The sequence below is a fragment of the Pristiophorus japonicus genome, chromosome 1, assembly GCF_044704955.1.
Source record: "Pristiophorus japonicus isolate sPriJap1 chromosome 1, sPriJap1.hap1, whole genome shotgun sequence".
Lineage (NCBI taxonomy): Eukaryota > Metazoa > Chordata > Chondrichthyes > Pristiophoridae > Pristiophorus > Pristiophorus japonicus.
Genome location: NC_091977.1, coordinates 17,343,629 through 17,369,968, shown reverse-complemented (window position 1 = coordinate 17,369,968; position 26,340 = coordinate 17,343,629). Strand labels below are relative to the sequence as shown.

Genomic DNA, 26,340 nt, shown 5'->3' with positions numbered 1-26,340 from the left:
CTTTGAGAACTCTGCGTTCCCCCAATTCTGGCCCAAGAACATAAGAAATAGGAGCAGGAGTAGGCCACCTGGTCCCTCGAGCCTGCTCCTCCATTTAATACGATCATGGCTGATCCGATCATGGACTCAGCTCCACTTCCCTGCCCGCTCCCCATAACCCTTTACTCCCTTATCGCTCAAAAATCTGTCTATCTCCGCTTTAAATATATTCAATGACCCAGCCTCTACAGCTCTCTGGGGCAGAGAATTCCATAGATTTATAACCCTCAGAAGAAATTCCTCCTCATCTCAGTTTTAAATGGGCCGCCCCTTATTCTGAGACTTAGGGCTCAATTTTGGCCAGGAGTTGCTCCGTTTTTTTTGGAGTAACCTGCTTTTTCTGGCGTAACTTAAAAATCCCCAGTTTCCCCAATCAATTTGCAACAGCGTAACTTAGTTACGTTTTGTTTAGGTTAGGTTTTTATTCTCAAAAGTGGGAGTTACCAGCCATCTATGCCAGTTCTGCCCATTTAAGCAACTTTGGCCAGCTAATAGTTATTCCATTCCTACTTAGGCCAGCGTATGTGGCCTCTTGAGAAAACCCTTGCAGAAAGTTAAAGAAATCGGCACAGGTAGGTACATTGCAGGCCATTCTGCCTGGGATAGGGGTGGGAAGCAGAGAAGACATGCACCTAAACCAACCAAGCCTTACCCTTAGCAATGTTTGCAAACAAAACTTAACAATTCTATAAGAAATAAAAAATTAAAGTCCTACCTTCATCTGCAAGCTCGGCCCGGGAAGGCAACGGGCTGGTGCGGGAGGCCACTCGGCCTGGGCTAGGGGTAGGGCAACACACTGAGAGGCCACTCGGCCTGGGCTAGGGGTAGGACAATGCACCGGGAGGCCACTCGGCCTGGGCTAGGGGTAGGGCAACGCACCGGGAGGCCATGCGGCCTGGGCTAGGGGTAGGACAACGCACTGGGAGGCCACGCGGCCAGGGCTAGGGGTAGGGCAACGCACTGAGAGGCCACTCGGCCTGGGCTAGGGGTAGGACAACGCACCGGGAGGCCACGCAGCCAGGGTTAGGGGTAGGACAACGCACCGGGAGGCCACTCGGCCTGGGCTAGGGGTAGGACAACGCACCGGGAGGCCACGCGGCCTGGGCTAGGGGTAGGGCAACGCACCGGGAGGCCACGCGGCCAGGGTTAGGGGTAGGACAACGCACCAGGAGGCCACTCGGCCTGGGCTAGGGGTAGGACAACGCACCGGGAGGCCACGCGGCCAGGGTTAGGGGTAGGACAATGCACCGGGAGGCCACTCGGCCTGGGCTAGGGGTAGGACAACGCACCGGGAGGCCACGCGGCCTGGGCTAGGGGTAGGGCAACGCACCGGGAGGCCACGCGGCCAGGGTTAGGGGTAGGACAACGCACCGGGAGGCCACTCGGCCTGGGCTAGGGGTAGGACAACGCACCGGGAGGCCACGCGGCCTGGGCTAGGGGTAGGGCAACGCACCGGGAGGCCACTCGGCCTGGGCTAGGGGTAGGACAACGCACCGGGAGGCCACTCGGCCTGGGCTAGGGGTAGGACAACGCACCGGGAGGCCACTAGGCCTGGGCTAGGGGTAGGGCAACGCACCAGGAGGCCACTCGGCCTGGGCTAGGGGTAGGGCAATGCACCGGGAGGCCACTCGGCCTGGGCTAGGGGTTGGACAACGCACCAGGAGGCCACTCGGCCTGGGCTAGGGGTAGGGCAATGCACTGAGAGGCCACTCGGCCAGGGCTAGGGGTGGGACAACGCACCAGGAGGCCACTCGGCCTGGGCTAGGGGTAGGACAATGCACCGGGAGGCCACTCGGCCTGGGCTAGGGGTGGGACAATGCACTGGGAGGCCACGCGGCCTGGGCTAGGGGTAGGGCAACGCACCGGGAGGCCACTCGGCCTGGGCTAGGGGTAGGACAACACACCGGGAGGCCACTTGGCCAGGGCTAGGGGTGGGACAACACACCGGGAGGCCACTTGGCCAGGGCTAGGGGCTGGCAGGTGAACTGATAGAAATCACTAGCAGGCAGGAGCACTATCAGTTCACCTGCCAGCCCCTAGCCTAGGCCGAGTGGCCTCCCGTTTCGATCTCTTCGTGCTTGGGCAGGGGGCGGGGGGGGGGGGGCGGGGGCGGTGGGGAGGGAGGGAGGTAGCTGGCAAAAAAACTTCCAATCTCTAGTCTCACTGTGTCCAGAGTTCAATCCAAATAAATAGTGCTTCTCAAAATTTTAAGGCCAGGATTCATGTTCCCCCTTTTAATCTTTTCCCCAATGAAACAAAGTTCAGCTCTGTCTCTGTCCGCATTCCTTGTATCTGAAAATCATCTCTTATTGCCTTTCTCTGTATCCTAGCTAGATTTAAGAGTGAGAGCTTTAACACATAAACCCTGAGTGAATTGATGAATAACAAGAAAGATATTCCATCTCAGAAATTCGGTCGCAAAGACACAAGCAGCTCTTTAATGGCCGATTGCCAACTCGCAGACTCGCAGCGCTACTGCGCATGTGCAGCGTCACTAATCACCGCTGCGCATGTGCAGAGTCACTAATCACCGCTGCGCATGTGCACACATCGCGGCACATTTTCCAGCGCGGAATGACTGGCCATGCTGCACGACTGCAGTGAAGAGGCCAGACAGCGACCAAAGTTCCAACATTTTTTTGCGCCACATTTGGGAACGTACATAAGCAGCGCAACTCCGGTAAGTGCGCCGAAAAACGGACGCGGCCAAAATTGAGCCCCGTGTCCCCTAGTTTTAGCTTCCCCTATGAGTGGTAATATCCTCCCTGCATCCACTTTGTCGTGCCCCCTCATTATCTTAAAAGTTTTAATAAGATCACCTCTCATTCTTCTGAACTCCAATGTGTATAGGCCCAAACTACCTTCAAAAGTCAACCCCCTCATCTCCAGAATTAACCTAGTGAACCTTCTCTAACAGGAGACCAAAGTTGTACGCAGTACTCCAGGTGTGGCCTCACCAGTACCCTGTACAGTTGTAGCAGGACTTATCTGCTTTTATACTCTATCACCCTTGCCTTCCTGATTACATGCTGTACCTGCATACTCACTTTTTGCGTTTCATGCACAAGGACCCCCAGGTCCCTCTGTACTGCAGCACTTTCCAATTTTTCTCCATTTAAATTATAATTTGCTTTCCTATTATTTCTGCGAAAATGCATGACCTCACATTTTCCCACATTATACTCCATCTGCCAAATTTTTGCCCACTCACTTAGCCTGTCTATATCCCTTTGCAGATTTTGTGTGTCCTCCTCACAATTTGCTTTCTCACTCATCTTTGTATCATCAGCAAACTTGGCTACATTGCACTCGGTCCCTTCATCCACGTCATTAATTTGGATTGTAAATAGTTGAGGCCCCAGCACCGACCCCTGCGGCACCCCACTAGTCACTATTTGCCTATGGAAAATGACCCATTTATCCCAACTCTCTGTTCTCTGTTAGTTAGCCAATCCTCTATCCATATTACCCCCAACCCCGTAAGCTTTTATCTTCTGCAGTAACCTTTTATGTGGAACCTTATCAAATGCCTTCTGGAAATCCAAATACACCACATCAACTGGTTCCCCGTTATCCGCCCTGCTCATTATATCCTCAAAGAACTCCAGCAAATTTGTCAAACAGGATTTCCCTTTCATAAATCCATGCTGACTCTGCTTGATTGAATCATGCTTTTCCAAATGTCCTGCTACTGCTTCCTTAATAATGGACTCCAGCATTTTCCCAACCACAGATGTTAGGCTAACTGGTCTATAGTTTCCCGCTTTTTGTCTGCTTCCTTTTTTTAAATAGGGGCGTTACATTTGCGGTTTTCCAATCCGCTGGGACCGCCCCAGAATCCAAGGAATTTTGGTAGATTACAACCAGTGCATCCACTATCTCTGCAGTCACTTAGAAACATAGAAAATAGGTGCAGGAGTAGACCATTCGGCCCTTCAAGTCTCCACCACCATTCAATAAGATCATGGCTGATCATTCACCTCTATAACCCTTTCCTGCTTTCCCTCCATACCCCTTGATCCCTTTAGCCGTAAGGGCCATATCTAACTTCCTCTTGAATATCCAACGAACTGGTATCAATAACTCTCTGCGATAGGGAATTCCACAGGTTAACAATTCTCTGAGTGAAGAAGTTTCTCCTCATCTCAGTCCTAAATGGCCTACCCCTTATCCTAAGACTGTTCTGGACATCCCCAACATCGGGAACATTCTTCCTGCATCTACCCTGTCCAGTCCCGTCAGAATTTTATATGTTTCTATGAGATCCCCTCTCATCCTTCTAAACGCCAGTGAATACAGGCCCAGTCGATCCAGTCTCTTCTCTTAAGACCCTAGGATGTATGGCCTCTTGCGCATCCCCCATTCACTTCGCCCCACCATTGGCGGCCATTCCTTCAGCCATCTAGGCCCTTAGCTCTGATGTTCCATATCCTAAACCTCTCTGCCTCTCTTTACTCGGTTAAGCCACCTGTCCTAATATCTCCTTCCTTAGTTCCATGTTAACATTGGTCTGATTACCCTCCTGCGAAGCACCTTGGGATGATTTACTGTTATAGGCGCTATATAAATGCAAGTTTTTGTTGTTGCCGGTTCTTTAAAAAGGTCTTTTTTTGATAGGTAATTGGGGACTGGGCGATTTTACATTCATTGTCACAGGCAAAGCAGAAGAACAGAAGAAAATGGAGACAGTCCCCAGTGGTTTGGACAGTGGGTCCCACACACCCTGGAGACCTCGATTTGAATGGAGCCGAGAATGTCAGTCTTGGCTCAGTGGGCAGCACTCTCGCCTCAGGGTCCGAACGTTTGTGGGTTTAAGTCCCACTCCAGGGATTTAGGCACATAAATCTAGGCTGACATTCCCAGTGCAGCGCTGAGGGAGTGCTGCACTGTCGGAGGTGCCGCCTTTCAGATGAGACGTTAAACCTAGACTCCGTCTGCTCTCTCAGGTGGATGCAAAAGATCCCATGGCACTAATTTGAAGAGCAGGGAGTTCTCCCTGGTGTCCTGGTTAATATTTATCTCTCAATCAACATCACTAAAAACAGATTAGCGTAGGTCATTGGCTGGAAAGCATTTTGGGCCGTCCTAAGATTGTGTACTGCGCTAGACAAATGCAAGTTCTTTCTTTTCTTCAAAACAGATGACTAGACAAAAACCTCTCTTTAAAAAAAACTATGGGAGTACCAGAAAGCTCCACAAGCACAAGACAACCTCAACAGCGTTGCCAGTGCTGCAGTGTGAGCTCCAAATGGGTCTCGGCTACAGGCATTCAGATTCCCCTTCGCTTTCCCACCTGGTGAGGTGTAAACTGTTGTGCAGCACAAGGTTCTTTTCTGAGGTCAGGATAGAGGGATTCAGGTGGGTACCACGCATGGAAGGCAAGAAGGTGGATCATACCATTTACAACTGACCCCTGCACAAGCGGGGAATCAGTGGGTCTCCCCACTCTCGGGACATCTCCCGGGGGTTCTCCCCCCCCCTCCCCCACACTTAGGGCATCTCCTGGGGGTCCCCCCCTCCCCCACTCTCGGGGCATCTCCCGGGGGCCTCCCCCCCACTCTCGGGGATCAGTGCGCCCCCCTCCACTCTCGGGGCATCTCCCAGGGGTTTCCCCCCCCCCCACTCTCGGGGATCAGTGTGCCCCCACCCTCACTCTCAGGGATCTCCCGGGCACCCCACCACCCACCCCTCCCACCACTGTCAGCTGTAGAGCAACACAGCACTGTACTTCATGGTGGCCAATGTGGAGCTTCAGTAACTGAGAAGATCATTGCGACCTGCTTTCCAGTGAGAGATACTCTTACACTCAGCTCACAATTCTACATAAAGCAAGGATGGGACTGACGGGGGAGCGTGGGGGAGGGGCGGGGAAATTGGAAAAAATGAAAGGCCTCGCAAGTAAATGTTGGTCCGCTGGAGGATGAGACTGGGGAATTAATAACGGAGAACAGGGAAATGGCAGAGACTTTGAACAAATATTTTGTATCAGTCTTCACAGTAGAAGACACTAAAAACATCCCAATAGGGGATAATCAAGGGGCTACAGGGAGGGAGGGAGGAACTTAATATAGTCACTAATGAAGTAATACTAGATAAAATAATGGGACTAAAGGCGGACAAGTCCCCTAGACCTGATGGCTTACATCCTAGTGTCTTAAGCGAAGTGGCTGCAGAGATAGTGGATGCATTGGTTCTAATCTACTAAAATTCCCTGGATTCTGGGGAGGTCCCAGCGGATTGGAAAACTGCAAATGTAACACCCCTCTTTAAAAAAGGGGGCAGACAAAAAGCAGGAAACTATAGACCAGTTAGCCTAACATCTGTGATTGGGAAAATGCTGGTGTTCATTATTAAGGAAGCAGTAGCAGGACATTTGGAAAAGCATGATTCAATCAAGCAGAGTCAGTATGGTTTTGTGAAAGGGAAATCCTGTTTGACAAATTTGGTGGAGTTCTTTGAGGGTGGATAAGGGGGAACCAGTGTATTTGGATTTCCAAAAGGCATTCGATAAAGTGCCACATAAGAGGTTACTGCACAAGATAAAAGCTCACGGGGTTGGGGGCAATATATTAGCATTGTTGTACAGGGCATTGGTGAGGCCACACCTGGAGTATTGTGTACAATTTTGGTCTCCTAACCTGAGGAAGGACATTCTTGCTATTGAGGGAGTGCAGCGAAGGTTCACCAGACTGATTCCCGGGATGGCGGGACTGACCTATCAAGAAAGACTGGATCAACTGGGCTTGTATTCACTGGAGTTCAGAAGAATGAGAGGGGACCTCATAGAAACATATAAAATTCTGACGGGGTTAGACAGGTTAGATGCAGGAAGAATGTTCCCAATGTTGGGGAAGTCCAGAACCAGGGGTCACAGTCTAAGGATAAGGGGTAAGCCATTTAGGACCGAGATGCGGAGGAACTTCTTCACCCAGAGAGTGGTGAACCTGTGGAATTCTCTACCACAGAAAGTTGTTGAGGCCAATTCACTAAATATATTCAAAAAGGAGTTAGATGAGGTCCTTACTGCTAGGGGGATCAAGGGGTATGGCGAGAAAGCAGGAATGGGGTACTGAAGTTGAATGTTCAGCCATGAACTCATTGAATGGCGGTGCAGGCTAGAAGGGCCGAATGGCCTACTCCTGCACCTATTTTCTATGTTTCTATGTTTCTATGTTTCTATGGATAGAGGATTGGCTAACTTACAGAAAAGAGAGAATCAGGATAAATGGGCAATTTTCCGGTTGGCAAACAGTAACTAGTGGGGTGCCACAGAGATCAGTGCTGGGTCCTCAACTATTTACAATCTAGATTCGTGACTTAGATGAAGGAACCAAGTGTAATGTAGCCAAGTTTGCTGATGATACAAATATCGGTGGAAAGCAAATTGTGAGGAGGACACAAAGAATCTGCAAAGGGATTTTTTTCAGAATGCCAGGCAGTGACTAGTGGGGTACCGCAAGGTTCTGTGCTGGGGCCCCAGCTGTTTACACTGTACATTAATGATTTAGACGAGGGGATTAAATGTAGTATCTCCAAATTTGCGGATGACACTAAGTTGGGTGGCAGTGTGAGCTGCGAGGAGGATGCTATGAGGCTGCAGAGCGACTTGGATAGGTTAGGCGAGTGGGCAAATGCATGGCAGATGAAGTATAATGTGGATAAATGTGAGGTTATCCACTTTGGTGGTAAAAACAAAGAGACAGACTATTATCTGAATGGTGACAGATTAGGAAAAGGAGAAGTGCAACGAGACCTGGGTGTCATGGTACATCAGTCATTGAAGGTTGGCATGCAGGTACAGCAGGCGGTTAAGAAAGCAAATGGCATGTTGGCCTTCATAGCGAGGGGATTTGAGTACAGGGGCAGGGAGGTGTTGCTACAGTTGTACAGGGCCTTGGTGAGGCCACACCTGGAGTATTGTGTACAGTTTTGGTCTCCTAACCTGAGGAAGGACATTCTTGCTATTGAGGGAGTGCAGCGAAGGTTCACCAGACTGATTCCCGGGAAGGCGGGACTGACCTATCAAGAAAGACTGGATCAACTGGGCTTGTATTCACTGGAGTTCAGAAGAATGAGAGGGGACCTCATAGAAACATTTAAAATTCTGATGGGTTTAGACACGTTAGATGCAGGAAAAATGTTCCCAATGTTGGGGAAGTCCAGAACCAGGGGTCACAGTCTAAGGATAAGGGGTAAGCCATTTAGGACCGAGATGAGGAGAAACTTCTTCACCCAGAGAGTGGTGAACCTGTAGAATTCTCTACCACAGAAAGTTGTTGAGGCCAATTCACTAAATATATTCAAAAAGGAGTTAGATGTAGTCCTTACTACTAGGGGGATCAAAGGGTATGGCGAGAAAGCAGGAATGGGGTACTGAAGTTGCATGTTCAGCCATGAACTCATTGAATGGCGGTGCAGGCTAGAAGGGCCGAATGGCCTACTCCTGCACCTATTTTCTATGTTTCTATAGACAGGCTAAGTGAGTGGGCAAAAATTTGGAAGATGGAGTATAATGTGTGAAAATGTGAGGTTATCCACTTTGGCAGAAATAATAGAAAAGCAAATTATTTTTTTAAATATAGAGAGGTTACAAAGTGCTGCAGTACAGAGGGACCTGGGGGCCCTTGTGCATGAAACACAAAAAGTTAGGATGCAGGTACAGCAAGTAATCAGAAAGGCAAATGGAATATTGGCCTTTATTGCAAGGGGAATAGAGTATAAAAGCAGAGAAGTCCTGCTACAACTGTACAGGGTATTGGTGAGGCCACACCTGGAGTACTGCGTACACTTTTGCTCTCCATATTTAAGGAAGGATATACTTGCATTGGAGGCTGTTCAAAGAAAGTTCACTAGGTTGATTCCGGAGATGAGGGGGTTGAATTATGAGGATAGCTTGATTAAGTTGGGCCTATTCACATTGGCGTTCAGAAGAATGAGAAGTGATCTTATCGAAACACAGAAGATAATGAGGGGACTCGACAAAGTGGATGCAGAGAGGATATTTCCATTCATAGGAGACATAGTTTTAGAATAAGGGGCGGCCCATTTAAAACTGAGATGAGGAGAAATGTCTTCTCAGGGGGTTTAAATCTATGGAATTTTCTGCCCCAGAGAGCTGTGGAGGCTGGGTCATTGGATATATTTAAAGGTGGAGATGGACAGATTTCTGAGTGATAAGGGAGTAAAGGGTTATGGGGAGTGGGCAGGGAAGTGGAGCCGAGTCCATGATCAGATCAGCCATGATCTTATTGAATGGCGAAGCAGGCTCAAGGGGCCAAATGGCCTACTCCTATTTCTTATGTTCTTATGAGAGAAAACTATTGTACAGCGAGTGCCTATTGTTGCTGTAATCAAATCCAAGCACCGCACATTCTGATGAAATGAAGCTGTGCCGATTAGTGAAGGCATCACTTGCAAAACAATGAACTGTCATCACAGAATGGCTCTCTGGATTTACTGGGCACAACAGGGCTTTTCAGAAGCAAACGCATTACTTGGCAGAGTGCCGCGCCCTTGTATTCACATACGGAATATCCAGCACTCAACACCATCCCACACCTTGCACATTCGGTTACTTGCGAAGACATGTATCGGCGAACAGAAACCGATTAATCGTCTTAAACAATGAGCACAATCCTGAAACGTCAAAAAATAAAATCTTCTCAATGGGATTTGGGCCAGCCTCAGTTACCTTCCCCGAGGCTGTAGCGGGTCCGTATATCCCACGCACACATGGTTTCCTTGTTCTCGAATGCCAGCAGCACCGTTTGGCCCAGGCAGATTATGGCGAGGATGTGATTCACACCGTCCAGTGACAGGCCGGGTTCCAAGCCACAGATGTCCTCCAGAGTCACACTGTTCCTCTCCTTGTGCCCTTTGCTCTTCTCAGACTTGTCTTTGTACACCAGCATCAGCAAACAATCTGAAAACCAGAAAGAATGGAATTGAACCCCTTTGTATAAACTCTCGATCGCAACATGGCTGACTCCTCACGCCACACGCAAGCAAAATCGTGAGCAAGAAGGAGGGAAGGACAGAAGAATGAAGGAAAAATAAAAATAATTGCATTCATATAGTACCTTTCATGACCTCAGGACATCTTAAAGCACTTTACAGCCAATAAAGTACTTTTGAAGTGTAGTCACTGTTGTAATATAGGAAACGCAGCAGACAATTTATGCACAGCAAGGTCCCACAAACATGATCAGATAATCTTTTTTTTTTAAAAATGTGATGTTGGTTGAGAGATAAATATTGACCAGGACACCAATAGTGCCATAGGATCTTTTACATCCATCGGAGAGGACGGACAGTTTAAAGTCTTATTCGAAAACTGCACCTTCGACAGTGCAGCACTCCCTCAGTACTGCTCCTCCGACAGTGCAGCACTCCCCCAGAATTCCCCCTCCGACAGCACAGCGCTCCCTCAGTACTGCCCCTCCGACAGTGCAGCGCTCCCCCAGCACTCACCCTCCAACAGTGCAGCGCTCCCTCGGTACTGCCCCTCTGACAGTGCAGCATAACCTCAGTACTGCCCCTCCGACAGTACTGCCCCTCCGACAGTACAGCATAACTTCAGTACTGCCTCTCAGACAGTGCGGCGCTCCCGCAGTGCTGCCCCTCCGACAGTGCGGCACTCTCTCAGTGCTGCCCCTCCGACAGTGCGGCGCTCCCTTAGTACTGCACTGGAGTGTCAGCCTTGATCAGGTGAAAGTGGTTCTTGAACGCACGAACCGCTGACTCAGAGGAGAGAGTGGAGGATGGTATAGTCGCTAATTATTTTTTCTTACTAATTATTATTAGTTAATATCTCAAACCAGCTAGGAGTGAGAGGTCCTCTTCCGTGCACCACTGCATTAGGACCTGTAGAAACCTGGATCCAACTGTTCCTTTATTTCTCCAGTTACAGGAAATGCACGCAATACACGGGGCTTTCAGTATCCAAGCATTGTATCTGTCTGCTTCCAATCTTGCTTTATCCCACCAGCCCACACACACACACCCCTGTCTCTCGATGCTATTCAGTGTCCTGTAGATCCTCTCCATGGCCTCAATACCCCTCCACCTCCACCCGTCACCAGGCCTCGGAGCATTTATTTGTTTCCCCCTCCTCTAATCCGCCCAGTTCCTCCATCATGAAAGTTCCCTATCTGACCCCACCTGTTCCCTCTACCCACTCATCCATTCACTCCTCTCCCCCACCTCACCCAACACCCCATGCCATGGGATAGTTTATATCCACCCGAGAGAGCAGACAGGGCCTCGGTTTAATGTCTCATCAGAAAGACGGCACCTCTGACAATGCGGCGCTCCCTCAGCACTGCACTGGAACATCAGACTAAATTTATGTGGTCAAGTCCCTGGAGTGGGACTTGAACCCACAACCTTCTGACTCAGAGACGAGAGTGCTACCCACGGAGCCACAGCTGACATGATCAAACCATGTATTTGTTTGCTCCCTCTACACACTGGCACCCTCCCCACTCATTCCATCGCCCCTCGCCTAGCACTTCATTCCAAACCGCCTCCCTCCCCCATTTCCAGCACCGCCCCCCCCCCACACATTCCCAGCACTGCCCCCCTGACCCCCCCACCCATTCCCAGCAAAGCCCCCCAGCCCCCGACCTCCCCACCCCCCTGCCCATTACCAGCACCGCGCCCCCTCCCCCATCTATCGGTCTCTCCTCACTGATCCTCATGTCTCTCGGCTCCGGGTGGACTGTGAGCAGTTGTATTTTCCAGTCAGCAGCGGAGCCTGCACAACAGCTGTCACACAAGCAGCTGCAGAAACAGCGACTTCAACGATTCCTAATCCATTCACAAGATTCACTCGCTCTGCAACGCGATTTCACCTGCTCCCTAACAGACACGGCCCGAAAAAAATAAACCCATCTGGAATTACCAGACCAAAACCCCCTCGCGTACGTTGTGTGTCGGCAGGACGAGGCCTTCCCCGATCGCTGGGCACCACAGGGAATAGAGCATCGGGAGACACCGGGAATAACATCATCTTTTAGTTGGTAACATTCCTTTTGGTTTGATTGGATTGCTTGTTTTGGCATATTTTAGTTTGATTGAAAAGACAGACTTACATTTATACAGCATCTTTCACAACCCCAGGACATCCTTAAGCTCTTTACAGCCAATTAAGTACTTTTGAAGCATAATCACTGTTGTAATATAGGAAACACGGCAGTTAATTTGCACACAGCAAGCTCCCACAAACAGCAATGCGATAATGATCAGATAATCTGTTTTTTTTATTATATTGATTGAGGGATAAATTTGGCCCAGGATACTGGGGATAACTCCCCTGCTCTACTTAGAAATAATGCTTATGAGATCTTTTACATCCACCTGAAAAGGCAGAGGGAGCCTCAGTTTAACATCTCATCCGAAAGACGGCATCTGCGACAGTGCAGAGCTCCCTCAAGTCTCTGGAGTGGGACTGTGACTCCACAACCCTGTGACTCAGAGGTGAGAGTGCTACTCCCTGAGCCACTAGCTGACATGGTTAACCCATATGTTTGTTTATTATATTAGTGGTGCCCATAAAGGAGTATAAGAACATAAGAACACAAGAAATAGGAGCAGGAGTAGGGCATAAGGCCCCTCGAGCCTGCTCCGCCATTTAATAAGATCATGGCTGATCTGATCATGGACTCAGCTCCACTTCCCTGCCCGCTCCCCATAACACCCTTATCATTTAAGAAACTGTCGATTTCTGTCATAAATTTATTCAATGTCCCAGCTTCCACAGCTCTCTGGGGCAGCGAATTCCACAGATTCTCAACCCTCAGAAGAAATTTCTCCTCAGTTTTAAATGGGCAGCCCCTTTTCCGAAGATTATGCCCTCTAGTTCTAGTCCCCCCCGATCAGTGGAAACATCCTCTCTGCATCCACCTTGTCAAGCCCCCTCATAATCTTATATGTTTCGATAAGATCACCTCTCATTCTTCTGAATTCCAATGAGTAGAGGCCCAACCTACTCAACCTTTCCTCATCAGTCAACTCCCTCATCCCCGGAATCAACCTAGTGAACCTTCTCTGAACTGCCTCCACAGCAAGTATATCCTTTCGCAAATATGGCACTTGTGCTGATTCTTGTTTGGTGACACTGGGGAAACTTGGTGTCACCCGTTAAAGTTAGCTGCTCTTGGGCCTATTCCAACACGCTGCCCAGCTCCATTCAAATCATCGATAGATCCAATTCACACTTCCACGTTGTTCTGTGTTCCCTTGCTCAGATTTTTTTTTACATTTTTTAAATATCATATTTCCCCACACAAAAATACTTAGAAGCAGATCAAAATTAGATTTAAAATGCTGAAAAAAATATTGCCAAAGGAACCAAATCAAACCCAACTCATTTCATAGTATTATGGTGTACTTACAGTACAGAAACAGGCCATTCGGCCCAACTAATTCATGCTCCTCACGAGCCTCCCCCCAACCCTACTTCATTAAACCCCCATCAGAATATCCCTCTATTCCTTTCTCCCTCGTGTAGTTATCCAGCTTCCCCTTCAATGCCTCTACGCTATTCGCCTCAATTATTCCATGTTGGAGGCGAGCTCCGCACTCTAACCACTCTCCGGATTCAATAAAAAACACACTAATTGGAATTTGGGAATTGGAAAAGTTCTGAGTGGGAGAAAAAATAAAGAATGAGCTGATGGCAACAGGAGGTGCAAGGCAGATTTCTGAGTAAAGGTCCACAACTCCAGCATTTCTCCACCTTAAATACAGGCAACTCGCGATTATCCGTACACAGATCCAACGGGAAGCTGTTGTAACAGGATTTAAAATTCTGTTGCTAACAAGTGAAAAGACAGTTCCAAATAATTTTGAAAAAAAAAAATCGTCTTCCAAACACTGTGCTCATTTGTATTTGCTCATTCTCTCTCTCTCTCTCTCTCTCACACACACTCTCTCTCTCTCTCTCTCTCTCACACACTCACCGTAAAAATCACCCTCCTCTGCACTTACTTTGTTGGTGTGTGTGTGTGTGTGCACGCTGCTGCAGCCGCTGTCTCTCACGGCAGCCACTGATGTTGGGAACGAGGGCAGTGCAGGCACCGGGTTTCAGGCACAGTAATGTCCATCTTTTGTTACTGTTTGTATTGATTCATTAAAGTTTTAACTTATAAATGTAAACTCGCCCTAACGATTAATGAATAAATACAAAGTTTTAACTTTAAAACGGAGACTCATCCCAACGGAAAAATCGTTTACCCGGAATAGCACAATCCCCGAAGGACCCGGATAATCGAGAGTTGCCTGCACTAGCCGGCTGACTGTGTGTGTGTGACTGAGTGTCTGAGTGCTTTATGAAGAGGAAATTGTTGTGTATCTGTAAAGTATGCACTCCCATCTTCCGCAACCAGGGAGCGCATCCCCTGAAGTCCCAAGGGATCCCAGCATCCCTTGGGAGCACTGTTTTTAAGCCGGTCCCTAAGGCCTGTTCCTCACTCTGGAGTGTCTTATTAAAGACTGAGGTCACTGTTACTTTAACCTCCCTGTGTGCAGCCTCATCTGTGTTAGGAACACAATAACTGGCGATGAGAATACGAATCCAACGCAAAGATGCAGCAAACTGTGGGCATCCTGGAGAAGTTCTCGGAGGGTGAGGACTGGGAAGCCTATGTCGAACGGCTAGATCAGTACTTTGTAGCCAATGAGCTGGACGGAGAAGGAAGCGCTGCAAAAAGGAGAGCGGTCCTCCTCACGGTCTGCGGGGCACCGACCTACAGCCTCATGAAGAATCTTCTGGCTCCGGTGAAACCCACAGATAAGTCATATGAGGAGCTGTGTACACTGGTTCAGGAGCATCTTAACCTGAAGGAGAGCGTGTTGATGGCGAGGTATTGGTTCTATACGTGCCAGCGATCTGAAGGTCAGGAAGTGGCGAGCTACGTCGCTGAGCTAAGGCGACTTGCAGGACAATGTGAGTTTGATGGCTACCTGGAGCAAATGCTCAGAGAATTTTTGTACTGGACATTGGCCACGAGACCATCCTACGAAATCTTTTAACTGTAGAGACACCGACCCTCAGTAAGGCCACTGTGATAGCACAGCTGTTTATGTCCACCAGTGATAACACCAAACAAATCTCTCAGCACACAAGTGCTTGCAATGTTCATAAATTAACTGGAACTGTGTTTGCGAGCAGAAAGGTACAGGGCAGAAACCACGAGTCTGCAATTGTCAGCAGGCCTCAAGTGATCCAGATGACTCAGAGTCCCCAACAAAGGATGAATGCAAGGCAATTCACACATTGTTGGCGTTGTGGAGGCTTCCATTCAGCCTATTCATGCCGCTTCAAAGGGTATGTTTGCAAGAGCTGTGGAACAATGGGGCACCTTCAACGAGCTTGCAAATGAGCTGCAAGCTCTGCAAAACCTGCTAACCACCACGTGGCAGAGGAAGATCGGTCCATGGTGGATCAAAGCAATTTCAAGCCTCAGAGAGAGGAGGTAGATACTGAAATACATGGGGTACACACATTTGAGACGAAATGTCCACCTATAATGCTAAACGTAAAATTGAATGGCTTACCCGTAGCAATGGAACTGGACACTAGCGCTAGCCAATCCATCATGAGCAAAAAGATGTTTGAGAAACTGTGGTGCAACAAGGCATTCAGACCAGCCCTGAGCCCCATCCACACGAAACTGAGAACGTACACCAAAGAGCTCATCACTGTCCTGGACAGCGCCATGGTCAACGTCACCTACGAGAGCACGGTGCACGAACTGCCACTCTGGATTGTCCCTGGCGATGGCCCCACACTGCTTGGAAGGAGCTGGCTGGGCAAAATCTGCTGGAACTGGGATGACATCCGTGCGCTATCACATGTCGATGAGGCCTCATGTACCCAAGTTCTTAACAAATTTCCTTCCTTTTTGAGCCAGGCATTGAAAACCTTTCCGGGTGAAAGTGCAGATCAACTTGGTCACAGAGGCACGATCCATTCACCACAAGGCGCGAGCGGTACCTCACATGATGAGGGAGAGAGTGGAAATCGAGCTGGACAGGCTGCAACACGAGGGCATCATCTCCCCAGTGGAATTTAGCGAGTGGGCAAGCCTGATTGTTCCAGTACTCAAAAGTGATGGCACGGTCAGGATTTGCAGCGATTATAAAGTAACTATTAATCGTTTCTCACTACAGGACCAATACCCACTACCTAAGGCAGATGACCTATTTGCGACGCTGGCAGGAGGCGAAACGTTCATCAAGCTTGACCTGACTTCGGCCTACATGACGCAGGAGCTGGAGGAGTCTTCGAAGGGCCTCACCTACATCAACACGCACAAGGGACTGTTCATCTACAACAGATGCCTGTTTGGAATTCGGTCAGCTGTAGCGATCTTCCAGAGAAACATGGAGAGCCTACTCAAGGTCGGGACCACACACGGTGATCTTTCAGGACGACATATTGGCCATGGGTCAGGACACCGCCGAGCACCTACAAAACCTGGAGGAGATCCTTCAGCGACTGGATCGCGTAGGGCTGCGGCTGAAGAGGTCGAAATGCGTCTTCATGGCAACAGAAATGGAGTTTTTGGGGAGAAAGATCGCGGCGGACGGCATTCGGCCCACAGATGCCAAGACAGAGGCTATCAGGAATGCGCCCAGGCCACAGAACATCACGGAGCTGCGGTCGTTCCTGGGACTCCTCAACTATTTTGGTAACTTCCTATCGGGGTTAAGCCTGCTTTTAGAGCCCCTACATGTGTTATTGCGCAAAGATGAGAACTGGGTTTGGGGAAAAAAACCAAGTAATTGCTTTTGGGAAAGCCAGAAACATTTTATGCTCCAACAAGCTGCTTGTATTGTATAACCCGTGTAAAAGACTTGTGCTAGCATGTGACGCATCATCGTATGGAGTCGGGTGTGTATTACAACAAGCTAATGTTGCGGGAAAGTTGCAACATGTCGCCTATGCTTCCAGGAGCTTGTCTAAGGCCGAGAGGGCCTACAGCATGATTGAGAAAGAGGCATTAGCGTGTGTGTTCGGGGTAAAGAAAATGCATCAGTACCTGTTTGGCCTCAAATTTGAGCTGGAAACCGATCACAAGCCCCTCACATCCCTGTTCGCTGAAAACAAGGGGAAATATACTAATGCCTCAGCCCGCATACAAAGGTGGGCACCTGCGCTATCAGTGTACAACTGTACCATCCGCCACAGGCCAGGCACCGAGAACTGTGCGGATGCTCTGTCGGCTACCATTGTCCACCACGGGGGTGGAAATGGCACAGCCTGCAAACTTGTTGATGGTCATGGAAGGGTTTGAAAATGATAAATCAACTGTCATGGCCCGGCAGATTAGGACTTGGACCAGCCAAGATCCTCTGCTGTCCCTAGTAAAAAACTGTGTACTGCATGGGAGCTGGGCCAGCATCCCCATTGAAATGCAAGAGGCAATCAAGCCATTCCAGCAGTGAAAGGACGAGCTGTCCATTCAGGCAGACTGCCTTTTGTGGGGTAACCGCGTAGTGCTACCAAAAAAGAGCAGGAAGACGTTCATCTCGGATCTCCACAGCACATACCCGGGTATAGTAATGATGAAAGCGATAGCCAGATCCCACGTGTGGTGGCCGGGTATCAACTCTGACTTAGAGTCCTGTGTACGGCAATGCAGTGTATGTGCTCAGTTGAGCAACGCCCCCAGAGAGGCACCACTAAGTTTGTGGTCCTGGCCCTCCAGACCATGGTCGAGGATCCATGTCGACTATCCGGGACTGTTTCTCGGTAAAACGTTCCTGGTGGTGGTGGATGCTTTTTCAAAATGGATTGAATGTGAAATAATGTGGGGAAGCACCGCCACCGCCACTATTGAAAGCCTGAGGGCCATGTTTGCCACCCACGGCCTGCCTGACATACTGGTGAGTGACAACGGGCCATGTTTCACCAGTGCCGAATTTAAAGAATTCATGACCCGCAATGGGATCAAACATGTCACCTCGGCCCCGTTTAAACCAGCCTCCAATGGGCAGGCAGAGCGAGCAGTACAAACCATCAAACAGAGCCTTAAACGAGTCACAGAAGGCTCACTCCAAACCCGCCTGTCCCGAGAACTGTTCAGCTACTGCACGAGACCCCACTCACTCACAGGGGTGCCCCTGGCTGAGCTACTCATGAAAAGGGCACTTAAAACCAGACTCTCGCTGGTTCACCCCAACCTGCATGATCAGGTAGAGAGCAGGCGGCAGCATCAAAATGTAAACGATGGTCGCGCCACTGTGTCACGGGAAATTGATCTGAATGACCCTGTGTATGTGCTAAACTATGGACATGGTCCCAAGTGAATCGCGGGCACGGTGATAGCTAAAGAAGGGAATAGGGTGTTTGTAGTCAAACTAGACAACTCTTTTAGAGTAAACAAATCAACATTAGATCGAGTGCCCCCCGATCTGGAGGACACGACAGACACTTATAACAGCCCTCTCTTTTTTTTTTGTATTTTTGTAGGGTTTTTTTTGTGTTCAAACTAGACAATGGACAAATTTGCAGAAAGCACCTGGACCAAATGAGGCTGCGGTTCACAGACTGCCCTGAACAACCCACAGCAGACACCACCTTTTTCGAGCCCACAACACACACCCAAAGGCTCAACGACGCCACCCCGGACCAGGAAATCAAACCCATCATGCCCAACAGCCCAGCAAGGCCAGGCTCACCTAGCAGCCCTGCAGGGCCAACAACACGCCAGCCCAGCGAGGGCACAGCCAACACACCAGAACAGACATTTGTACCGAGGTGGTCCACCAGGGAAAGAAAGGCTCCCGACCACCTCACCTTGTAAATAGTTTTCACTTTGACTTTGGGGGGGGAGCAGAGTGATGTTGTGTATCTGTAAAGCATGCACTCCCATGTTCTGCCACCAGGGAGCTCATCCCCTGAAGTCCCAAGGGATCACAGCATCCCTTGGGAGCACTGTATTTCAGGCAGCCCCCAAGGCCTGTTCCTCACTCTGGAGTGTCTTATTAAAGACTGACGTCACTGTTACTTTAACCTCCTTGTGTGCAGCCTCATCTGTGTTAGGAACACAATAGAAATCATGTCTGACAAACATGCTGGAGTTCTTTGAGGATGTAACGAGCAGGGTGGATAAGGGGGAACCAGTGGATGTGGTGTATTTGGATTTCCAGAAGGCATTCGATAAGGTGCCACCTGAAAGGTTATTGCACAAGATAAAAGCTCATGGGGTTGGGGGTAATATATTAGAATGGATAGAGGATTGGCTAACAGAAAACAGAGAGTCGGGATAAATGGGTCATTTTCCAGTTGGCAAATATTTGGTGACTAGTGGGGTGCCGCAGGGATCGGTGCTGGGGCCTCAACTATTTAGATTCTATATTAATGACTTGGATGAAGGGACCGATTGTAATGTAGCCAAGTTTGCTGATGATACAAAGATGGGTGAGAAAGCAAATTGTGAGGAGAACACAAAAAATCTGCAAAGGGTTATAGACTGGCTGAGTGAGTGGGCAAAAATTGGGCAAATGGAGTATAATGTGGGAAAATGTGAGGTTATCCACTTTGGCAGACAAAACAGAAAAGCAAATTAAAATTTAAATAGAGAAAAATTGCAAAGTGCTGCAATACAGAGGGACCTGGGGGTCCTTGTGCATGAAACACAAAAAGTTAGTATGCAGGTACAGCAATCAGGAAGGCAAATGGAATCTTGCCCTTTATGGTAAGGGGGATAGAGTATAAAAGCAGAGAGGTCCTGTTACAACTGTATTGGTGAGGCCACACCTGGAGTACTGCGTACAGTTTTGGTCTCCATATTTAAGGAAGGATATACTTGCATTGGAGACTGTTCAGAGAAGATTCACTAGGTTGATTCTGGATATGAGGGGGTTGACTTATGAAGATAGATTGAGTAGGTTGGGCCTATACTCATTGAAGTTCAGGAGAATGAGAGGTGATATTATCAAAACACATAAGATAATGAGGGGGCTCGACAAGGTGGATGCAACGAGGATATTTCCACTCATAGGGGAAACTAAAACTAGGAGGCATAGTCTTAGAATAAGGGTTCACGCATTTAAAACTGAGATAAGGAGAAATTTCTTCTCTCAGAGGCTTGTAAATCTGTGGAATTCTCTGCCCCAGAGAGCTGTGGAGGCTGGGTCATTGAATATATTTAAGGTGGAGATAGACAGATTTGTGAGCGATAATGGAGTAAAGGGTTATGGGGAGCGGGCAGGGAAGTGGAGCTGAGTCCATGATCAGATCAGCCATGGTCTTATTGAATGGCAGAGCAGGCTCGAGGGGTCAAATGGCCTACTCCTGGTCCAATTTCTTATGTTCTTATGACTGTGTGTGTGTGTCTGTGTGTGTGAGAGTGATTGATGGTGTGTGTGAGAGAGAGTCTGAGTGTGTGTGTGACTGAGTGTGTGCTAAGTGTTATTTCTGTTAAAGCCAAGATGTTCCAGCTCATTTTTACAGCCCCCTTCTCTCCCTTCGCCAAAGAGAAAACACATTTTTGATTTGCAAAAAGCAGTTTGAGCCGCCCTCAAATGAGCGAGTTTTAAAACGCAGCCGCCGCTCGAGTGCAGGTCCAAAGAGCCCGAGTGGTGAGATGCGGAAAGTGGGGCATGACTGCTCAGTAAGACAACTTACAATTGTTTGTAAAAACATACAGACGCCGCACTGTAACCAGCGGGCTGGGCTGGGCTGCGGGCGGTTTCCCAGTCCCTGATCCCCAGTCAAATATAGACAAGTGAGTAAAAGTGCAGACACGTACCTGCCACAGGAGAAGGCTTGCGGAGCACCAGCCATCTATTTTTCCACTGCACGGATACATGTATATAAAAACAAAACTGAGTTAACAAACCAGCCCACACACAACCTCGAATCCACAAACATTATTATTTTGTTTCGGAGGGGGCTCCCGCAGATCCACAAACCTTTTTTCCATCTCTCAATTTTACTTGGCCTTCCGCGACAACCGAATCCGTCATCTTCAGTCATGGTTCTAAACAGCTGCAAACTCTCAGGGTCACTTTCAAAATAGCTTTGGTGAGCTGTGCGCTCGCAGAGCCCAGAGAGAGAGGAGCGAGTTCTCATTGACACCTCTCCCCCACTCTGGCTGCACCGCCCACCACACTGTGTGTGAAGGAGAACTGGCTTCTTAAAGGAGAAGGTCTCCCCCACACAATGTAAAGTGCTTTCCACGTCTCGCTCCTTATAAGGGTCGACAGAACAGCCTTTTCAACCTATTGTCAGTGTCAGTCGTGGCTCAGTGGGTAGCACACTCAACTCCAAGTCAGAAGATTGTGGGTTCAAGTTCCACTCCAAACGACTTGTGCACATAAAAATTCTAGGCTGACACTCCCAATGCGGTGCTCAGGGAGCGCCGCACTGTCAGAGGTGCCGTCATTCAGATGGGACAGTAAACCGAGCACACCCCCCCGTCAGTCCGTCTTCCCAGGTGGACGTAAAAGATCCTATTTCGAAGAAGAGCAGGTGAGTTATCCCTGGTGTCCTGACCAATATTTATTCCTCAATTGTACATTAATGATTTGGATGAGGGGATTAAATGTAGTATCTCCAAATTTGCGGATGACACTAAGTTGGGAGGCAGTGTGAGCTGTGAGGAGGATGCTATGAGGCTGCAGAGCGACTTGGATAGGTTAGGTGAGTGGGCAAATGCATGGCAGATGAAGTATAATGTGGATAAATGTGAGGTTATCCACTTTGGTGGTAAAAACAGAGACACAGACTATTATCTGAATGGTGACAGATTAGGAAAAGGGGAGGTGCAACGAGACCTGGGTGTCATGGTACATCAGTCATTGAAGGTTGGCATGCAGGTACAGCAGGCGGTTAAGAAAGCAAATGGCATGTTGGCCTTCATAGCGAGGGGATTTGAGTACAGGGGCAGGGAGGTATTGCTACAGTTGTACAGGGCCTTGGTGAGGCCACACCTGGACGGTTTTGGTCTCCTAACCTGAGGAAGGACATTCTTGCTATTGAGGGAGTGTAGCGAAGGTTCACCAGACTGATTCCCGGGATGGCGGGACTGACCTATCAAGAAAGACTGGATCAACTGGGCTTGTATTCACTGGAGTTCAGAAGAATGAGAGGGGACCTCATAGAAACGTTTAAAAATCTGATGGGTTTAGACAGGTTAGATGCAGGAAGAATGTTCCCAATGTTGGGGAAGTCCAGAACCAGGGGTCACAGTCTAAGGATAAGGGGTAAGCCATTTAGGACCGAGATGAGGAGAAACTTCTTCACCCAGAGAGTGGTGAACCTGTGGAATTCTCCACCACAGAAAGTTGTTGAGGACAATTTACTAAATATATTCAAAAAGGAGTTAGATGTAGTCCTTACTACTAGGGGGATCAAGGGGTATGGCGAGAAAGCAGGAATGGGGTACTGAAGTTGCATGTTCAGCCATGAACTCATTGAATGGCGGTGCAGGCTAGAAGAGCTGAATGGCCTACTCCTGCACCTATTTTCTATGTTTCTATGTTTCTAATCAACATCACTAAAATAGATTATCTGGTCATTGTCACATTGCTGTTTGTGGGAGCTTGCTGTGCGCAAATTGGTGGTCGCGTTTCCCACATTACAACAGTGACTGCATTTCAAAAGTACTTAATTGACTGTACAGCAATTTGAGACATCTGGAGGTTGTGAAAGGCATTATATAAATGCAAGTCATTCTTTTCTTTATTGGTGTTTGATTTAATTTGGACCTGGCGGATGGTGCGGAATTACATCAGAATCATAATTTATTACATTTCTCGCATGTTGTTTGTGGGAGCTTGCTGTGTGCAAATTGGCTGCCATGTTTCCCACATTACAATGGTGACTAGACTTCAAAATGACTTCATTGACAGTAAAGTGCTTTAGGACGTTCAGTGCTCATGAAAGGCGCCATATAAATGCACGTGTTTTTAGACGCTCACTCCCTACACCGTGACTGCAGTGGATACCATGCACAAGATGCAGTGTCACAACTCGCCAAGGCTTCTTCAACAGCACCTCCCAAAACCTGCAATCTCCACCATCTAAAGGGCAAGAGCAGCGGGTGCATGGGTGGGGACAGATTAAGGGGGGGAACAGATTAAGGGGGGGAACAGTCGCCTGGGGCCCAAGCCTAGAGTGGGGCCCATACAGGGTGGGATTAAGGGTAAGGGTAACAGTATTGACATAAGTGATGCAGCAAGAGTGGAGCGAAGCCGCGAGGGCCCAGGCACATGTTATTCTCCACTTGGTGTAGACAGACTCTAGATGCCCTTTATCTAGAGATGCATTCTATGCACAAATCGGGGGCGAGAAAAAGGAAAGAGCACCAGCTACGCGAGGAGCAAAAGAGACGAGAAGTAGCTAAACTGCTTAAACTAGATAATTTGTTCCAACTAAAAACTCAAGATCATGAAGATGAAGGCTGAGATGACGCTGTGCAGTCAACTTCGACAACGAAACCACTAGTGGCACCGGACCCGGAGTTGGCCGAGTTGGAGCTCCAAGTCCAACAAGTTGAAGAAGATGAAAACCAACTGGTGCACACTGAGCTGAAAGACGCGCAACGTACGAGTGACATTGGGCTGTGGGGAGACTGGGGCCCTGTCGGCTGCTTTCTACTGCGACCGGGTAAAAGACTTTTAAAAAGATGCGCACTTATCTGAAGCTGCTGCGCCCACACGAGTTCCCGATCCTAAGGCCTCCACTAACTGCGCGTCGCAGCGCATGCAAGTCAGGACGAGCGCAGGGCTGGAGCTGCAGTCACATGGCTCTGGGTAGCCAATCAGGTAAAGTATGTTCTCATTCATAATAATGGGAACTCCGTAAGTTGGAGTTCTCATTATTATGAATGAGAAACAGCCCCCAAACATCCAAACACAAATAAAAAATAGAAAAAATGCACAACATATTCTTGTTAATTTAAATTAAAGTTATTTATGTATTTAAAAAGTATATATTTTTCCGATTTTTAAAAAAGTTTTTTTAATTATGGTTTAAAATAAACTTACCTTTAAAATAAGTCATAACTGGGAACAAAGAAATGGCAGACCAATTTGAACAAGTACTTTGGTTTGGTATTCACTAAGGAGGACACAAACAACCTTCCAGATATAAAAGGGGTCAGAGGGTCTAGTAAGAAGGAGGAACTGAGGGAAGTCCTTATTAGTCGGGAAATCGTCTTGGGGAAATTGATGGGATTGAAGGCCGATAAATCCCCAGGGCCTGATGGTCTGCATCCCAGAGTACTCAAGGAGGTGGCCTTGGAAATAGCGGATGCATTGACAGTCATTTTCCAACACTCCATAGACTCTGGATCAGTTCCTATCGAGTGGAGGGTAGCCAATGTAACCCCACTTTTTAAAAAAGGAGGGAGAGAGAAAACAGGGAATTATAGACCGGTCAGCCTGACATCGTAGTGGGTAAAATGATGGAATCAATTATTAAGGATGTCATAGAATGGCATTTGGAAAAAGGTGACATGATAGGTCCGAGTCAGCATGGATTTGTGAAAGGGAAATCATGCTTGACAAATCTTCTGGAATTTTTTGAGGATGTTTCCAGTAGAGTGGACAAGGGAGAACCAGTGGATGTGGTATATTTGGACTTTCAGAAGGCTTTCGACAAGGTCCCACACAAGAGATTAATGTGCAAAGTTAAAGCACATTGGATTGGGGGGTAGTGTGCTGACGTGGATTGAGAAATGGTTGGCAGACAGGAAGCAAAGAGTAGGAGTAAATGGGTACTTTTCAGAATGGCAGGCAGTGACTAGTGGGGTACCGCAAGGTTCTGTGCTAGGGCCCCAGCTGTTTACACTGTACATTAATGATTAAATGTAGTATCTCCAAATTTGCGGATGACACTAAGTTGGGTGGCAGTGTGAGCTGCGAGGAGGATGCTATGATGCTGCAGAGTGACTTGGATAGGTTAGGTGAGTGGGCAAATGCATGGCAGATGAAGTATAATGTGGATAAATGTGAGGTTATCCACTTTGGTGGTAAAAACAGAGAGACAGACTATTATCTGAATGGTGACAGATTAGGAAAAGGGGAGGTGCAACGAGACCTGGGTGTCATGGTACATCAGTCATTGAAGGTTGGCATGCAGGTACAGCAGGCGGTTAAGAAGGCAAATGGCATGTTGGCCTTCATAGCAAGGGGATTTGAGTACAGGGGCAGGGATGTGTTACTACAGCTGTACAGAGCCTTGGTGAGGCCACACCTAGAGTATTGTGTACAGTTATGGTCTCCTAACTTGGGGAAGGACATTCTTGCTATTGAGGGAGTGCAGCGAAGGTTCACCAGACTGATTCCCGGGATGGCGGGACTGACCTATCAAGAAAGATTGGATCAACTGGGCTTGTATTCACTGGAGTTCAGAAGAATGAGAGGGGACCTCATAGAAACGTTTAAAAATCTGATGGGTTTAGACAGGTTAGATGCAGGAAGAATGTTCCCAATGTTGGGGAAGTCCAGAACCAGGGGTCACAGTCTAAGGATAAGGGGTAAGCCATTTAGGACCGAGATGAGGAGAAACTTCTTCACCCAGAGAGTGGTGAACCTGTGGAATTCTCTACCACAGGAAGTTGTTGAGGCCAATTCAGTAAATATATTCAAAAAGGAATTAGATATAGTCCTTACTACTAGGGGATCAAGGAGTATGGCGAGAAAGCAGGAATGGGGTACTGAAGTTGCATGTTCAGCCATGAACTCATTGAATGGCGGTGCAGGCTTGAAGGGCCGAATGGCCTACTTCTGCACCTATTTTCTATGTTTCTATTTTCTATGTTTCTATATACCTTAGTGGCCAGGGTTTTTAACAATAAAATGTGTTTTTAAAATGTTATTTTACAATGTTTTTGTGTGTTTTAAAACTCTTATGCCTGTAAAAGTGGGCTATGTGCCTGCTTTTATCAAGCGCAAGAGTTTTGAGGACATCCGCTGGGCAAGATATGCGTAAATACCGCAATCTTGCCCGCAAATATCCTCGCTCGTGAGATGTGGAAGATCTGTCCAGCTCCAGCTTGACAGATCGGAAAAAACGGTTTTCAGTACATGTGCATTGTGCGCTGAAAACGGCTTTTGCGATGACTTCCCGTGTCTGTACACACTCCGTATGGACCCAGGACGGCTGGGATTTCTAGGCTAATATCTCAGAAGATATGCAAAGCCATTGATTTGCAAAAGGTAGTGAGGACTGTCGAAACTGTGATAAAGTCTTCCAAAACTCCGGCATGATTCATGTCAAGGAACGATGTCGCCGATGCTGCTCGAAATCCTTCTTCACACGTCTGCACCCGCAGACAGGGG

The 26,340-nt window shown here is 48.3% G+C and overlaps 1 protein-coding gene across 3 annotated transcripts in view; it reads right to left on the bottom strand.

Moving 5' to 3' along the window:
- Positions 1-21,018, bottom strand: part of dok7b (docking protein 7b) — a 135,522-nt gene extending 114,504 nt beyond the window's left edge. For all 3 annotated transcript variants that reach the window (XM_070894271.1, XM_070894442.1, XM_070894361.1), the window contains exons 1-3: positions 20,965-21,018; positions 20,802-20,847; positions 9,731-9,961 (exon numbers count right to left, since the gene is read on the bottom strand). In XM_070894271.1, coding sequence (XP_070750372.1) covers positions 9,731-9,961; positions 20,802-20,847; positions 20,965-21,018 — 331 coding nt within the window. The remainder of the gene's footprint in view (positions 1-9,730; positions 9,962-20,801; positions 20,848-20,964) is intronic.
- Between the last annotated feature and the right edge of the window lie 5,322 nt (positions 21,019-26,340).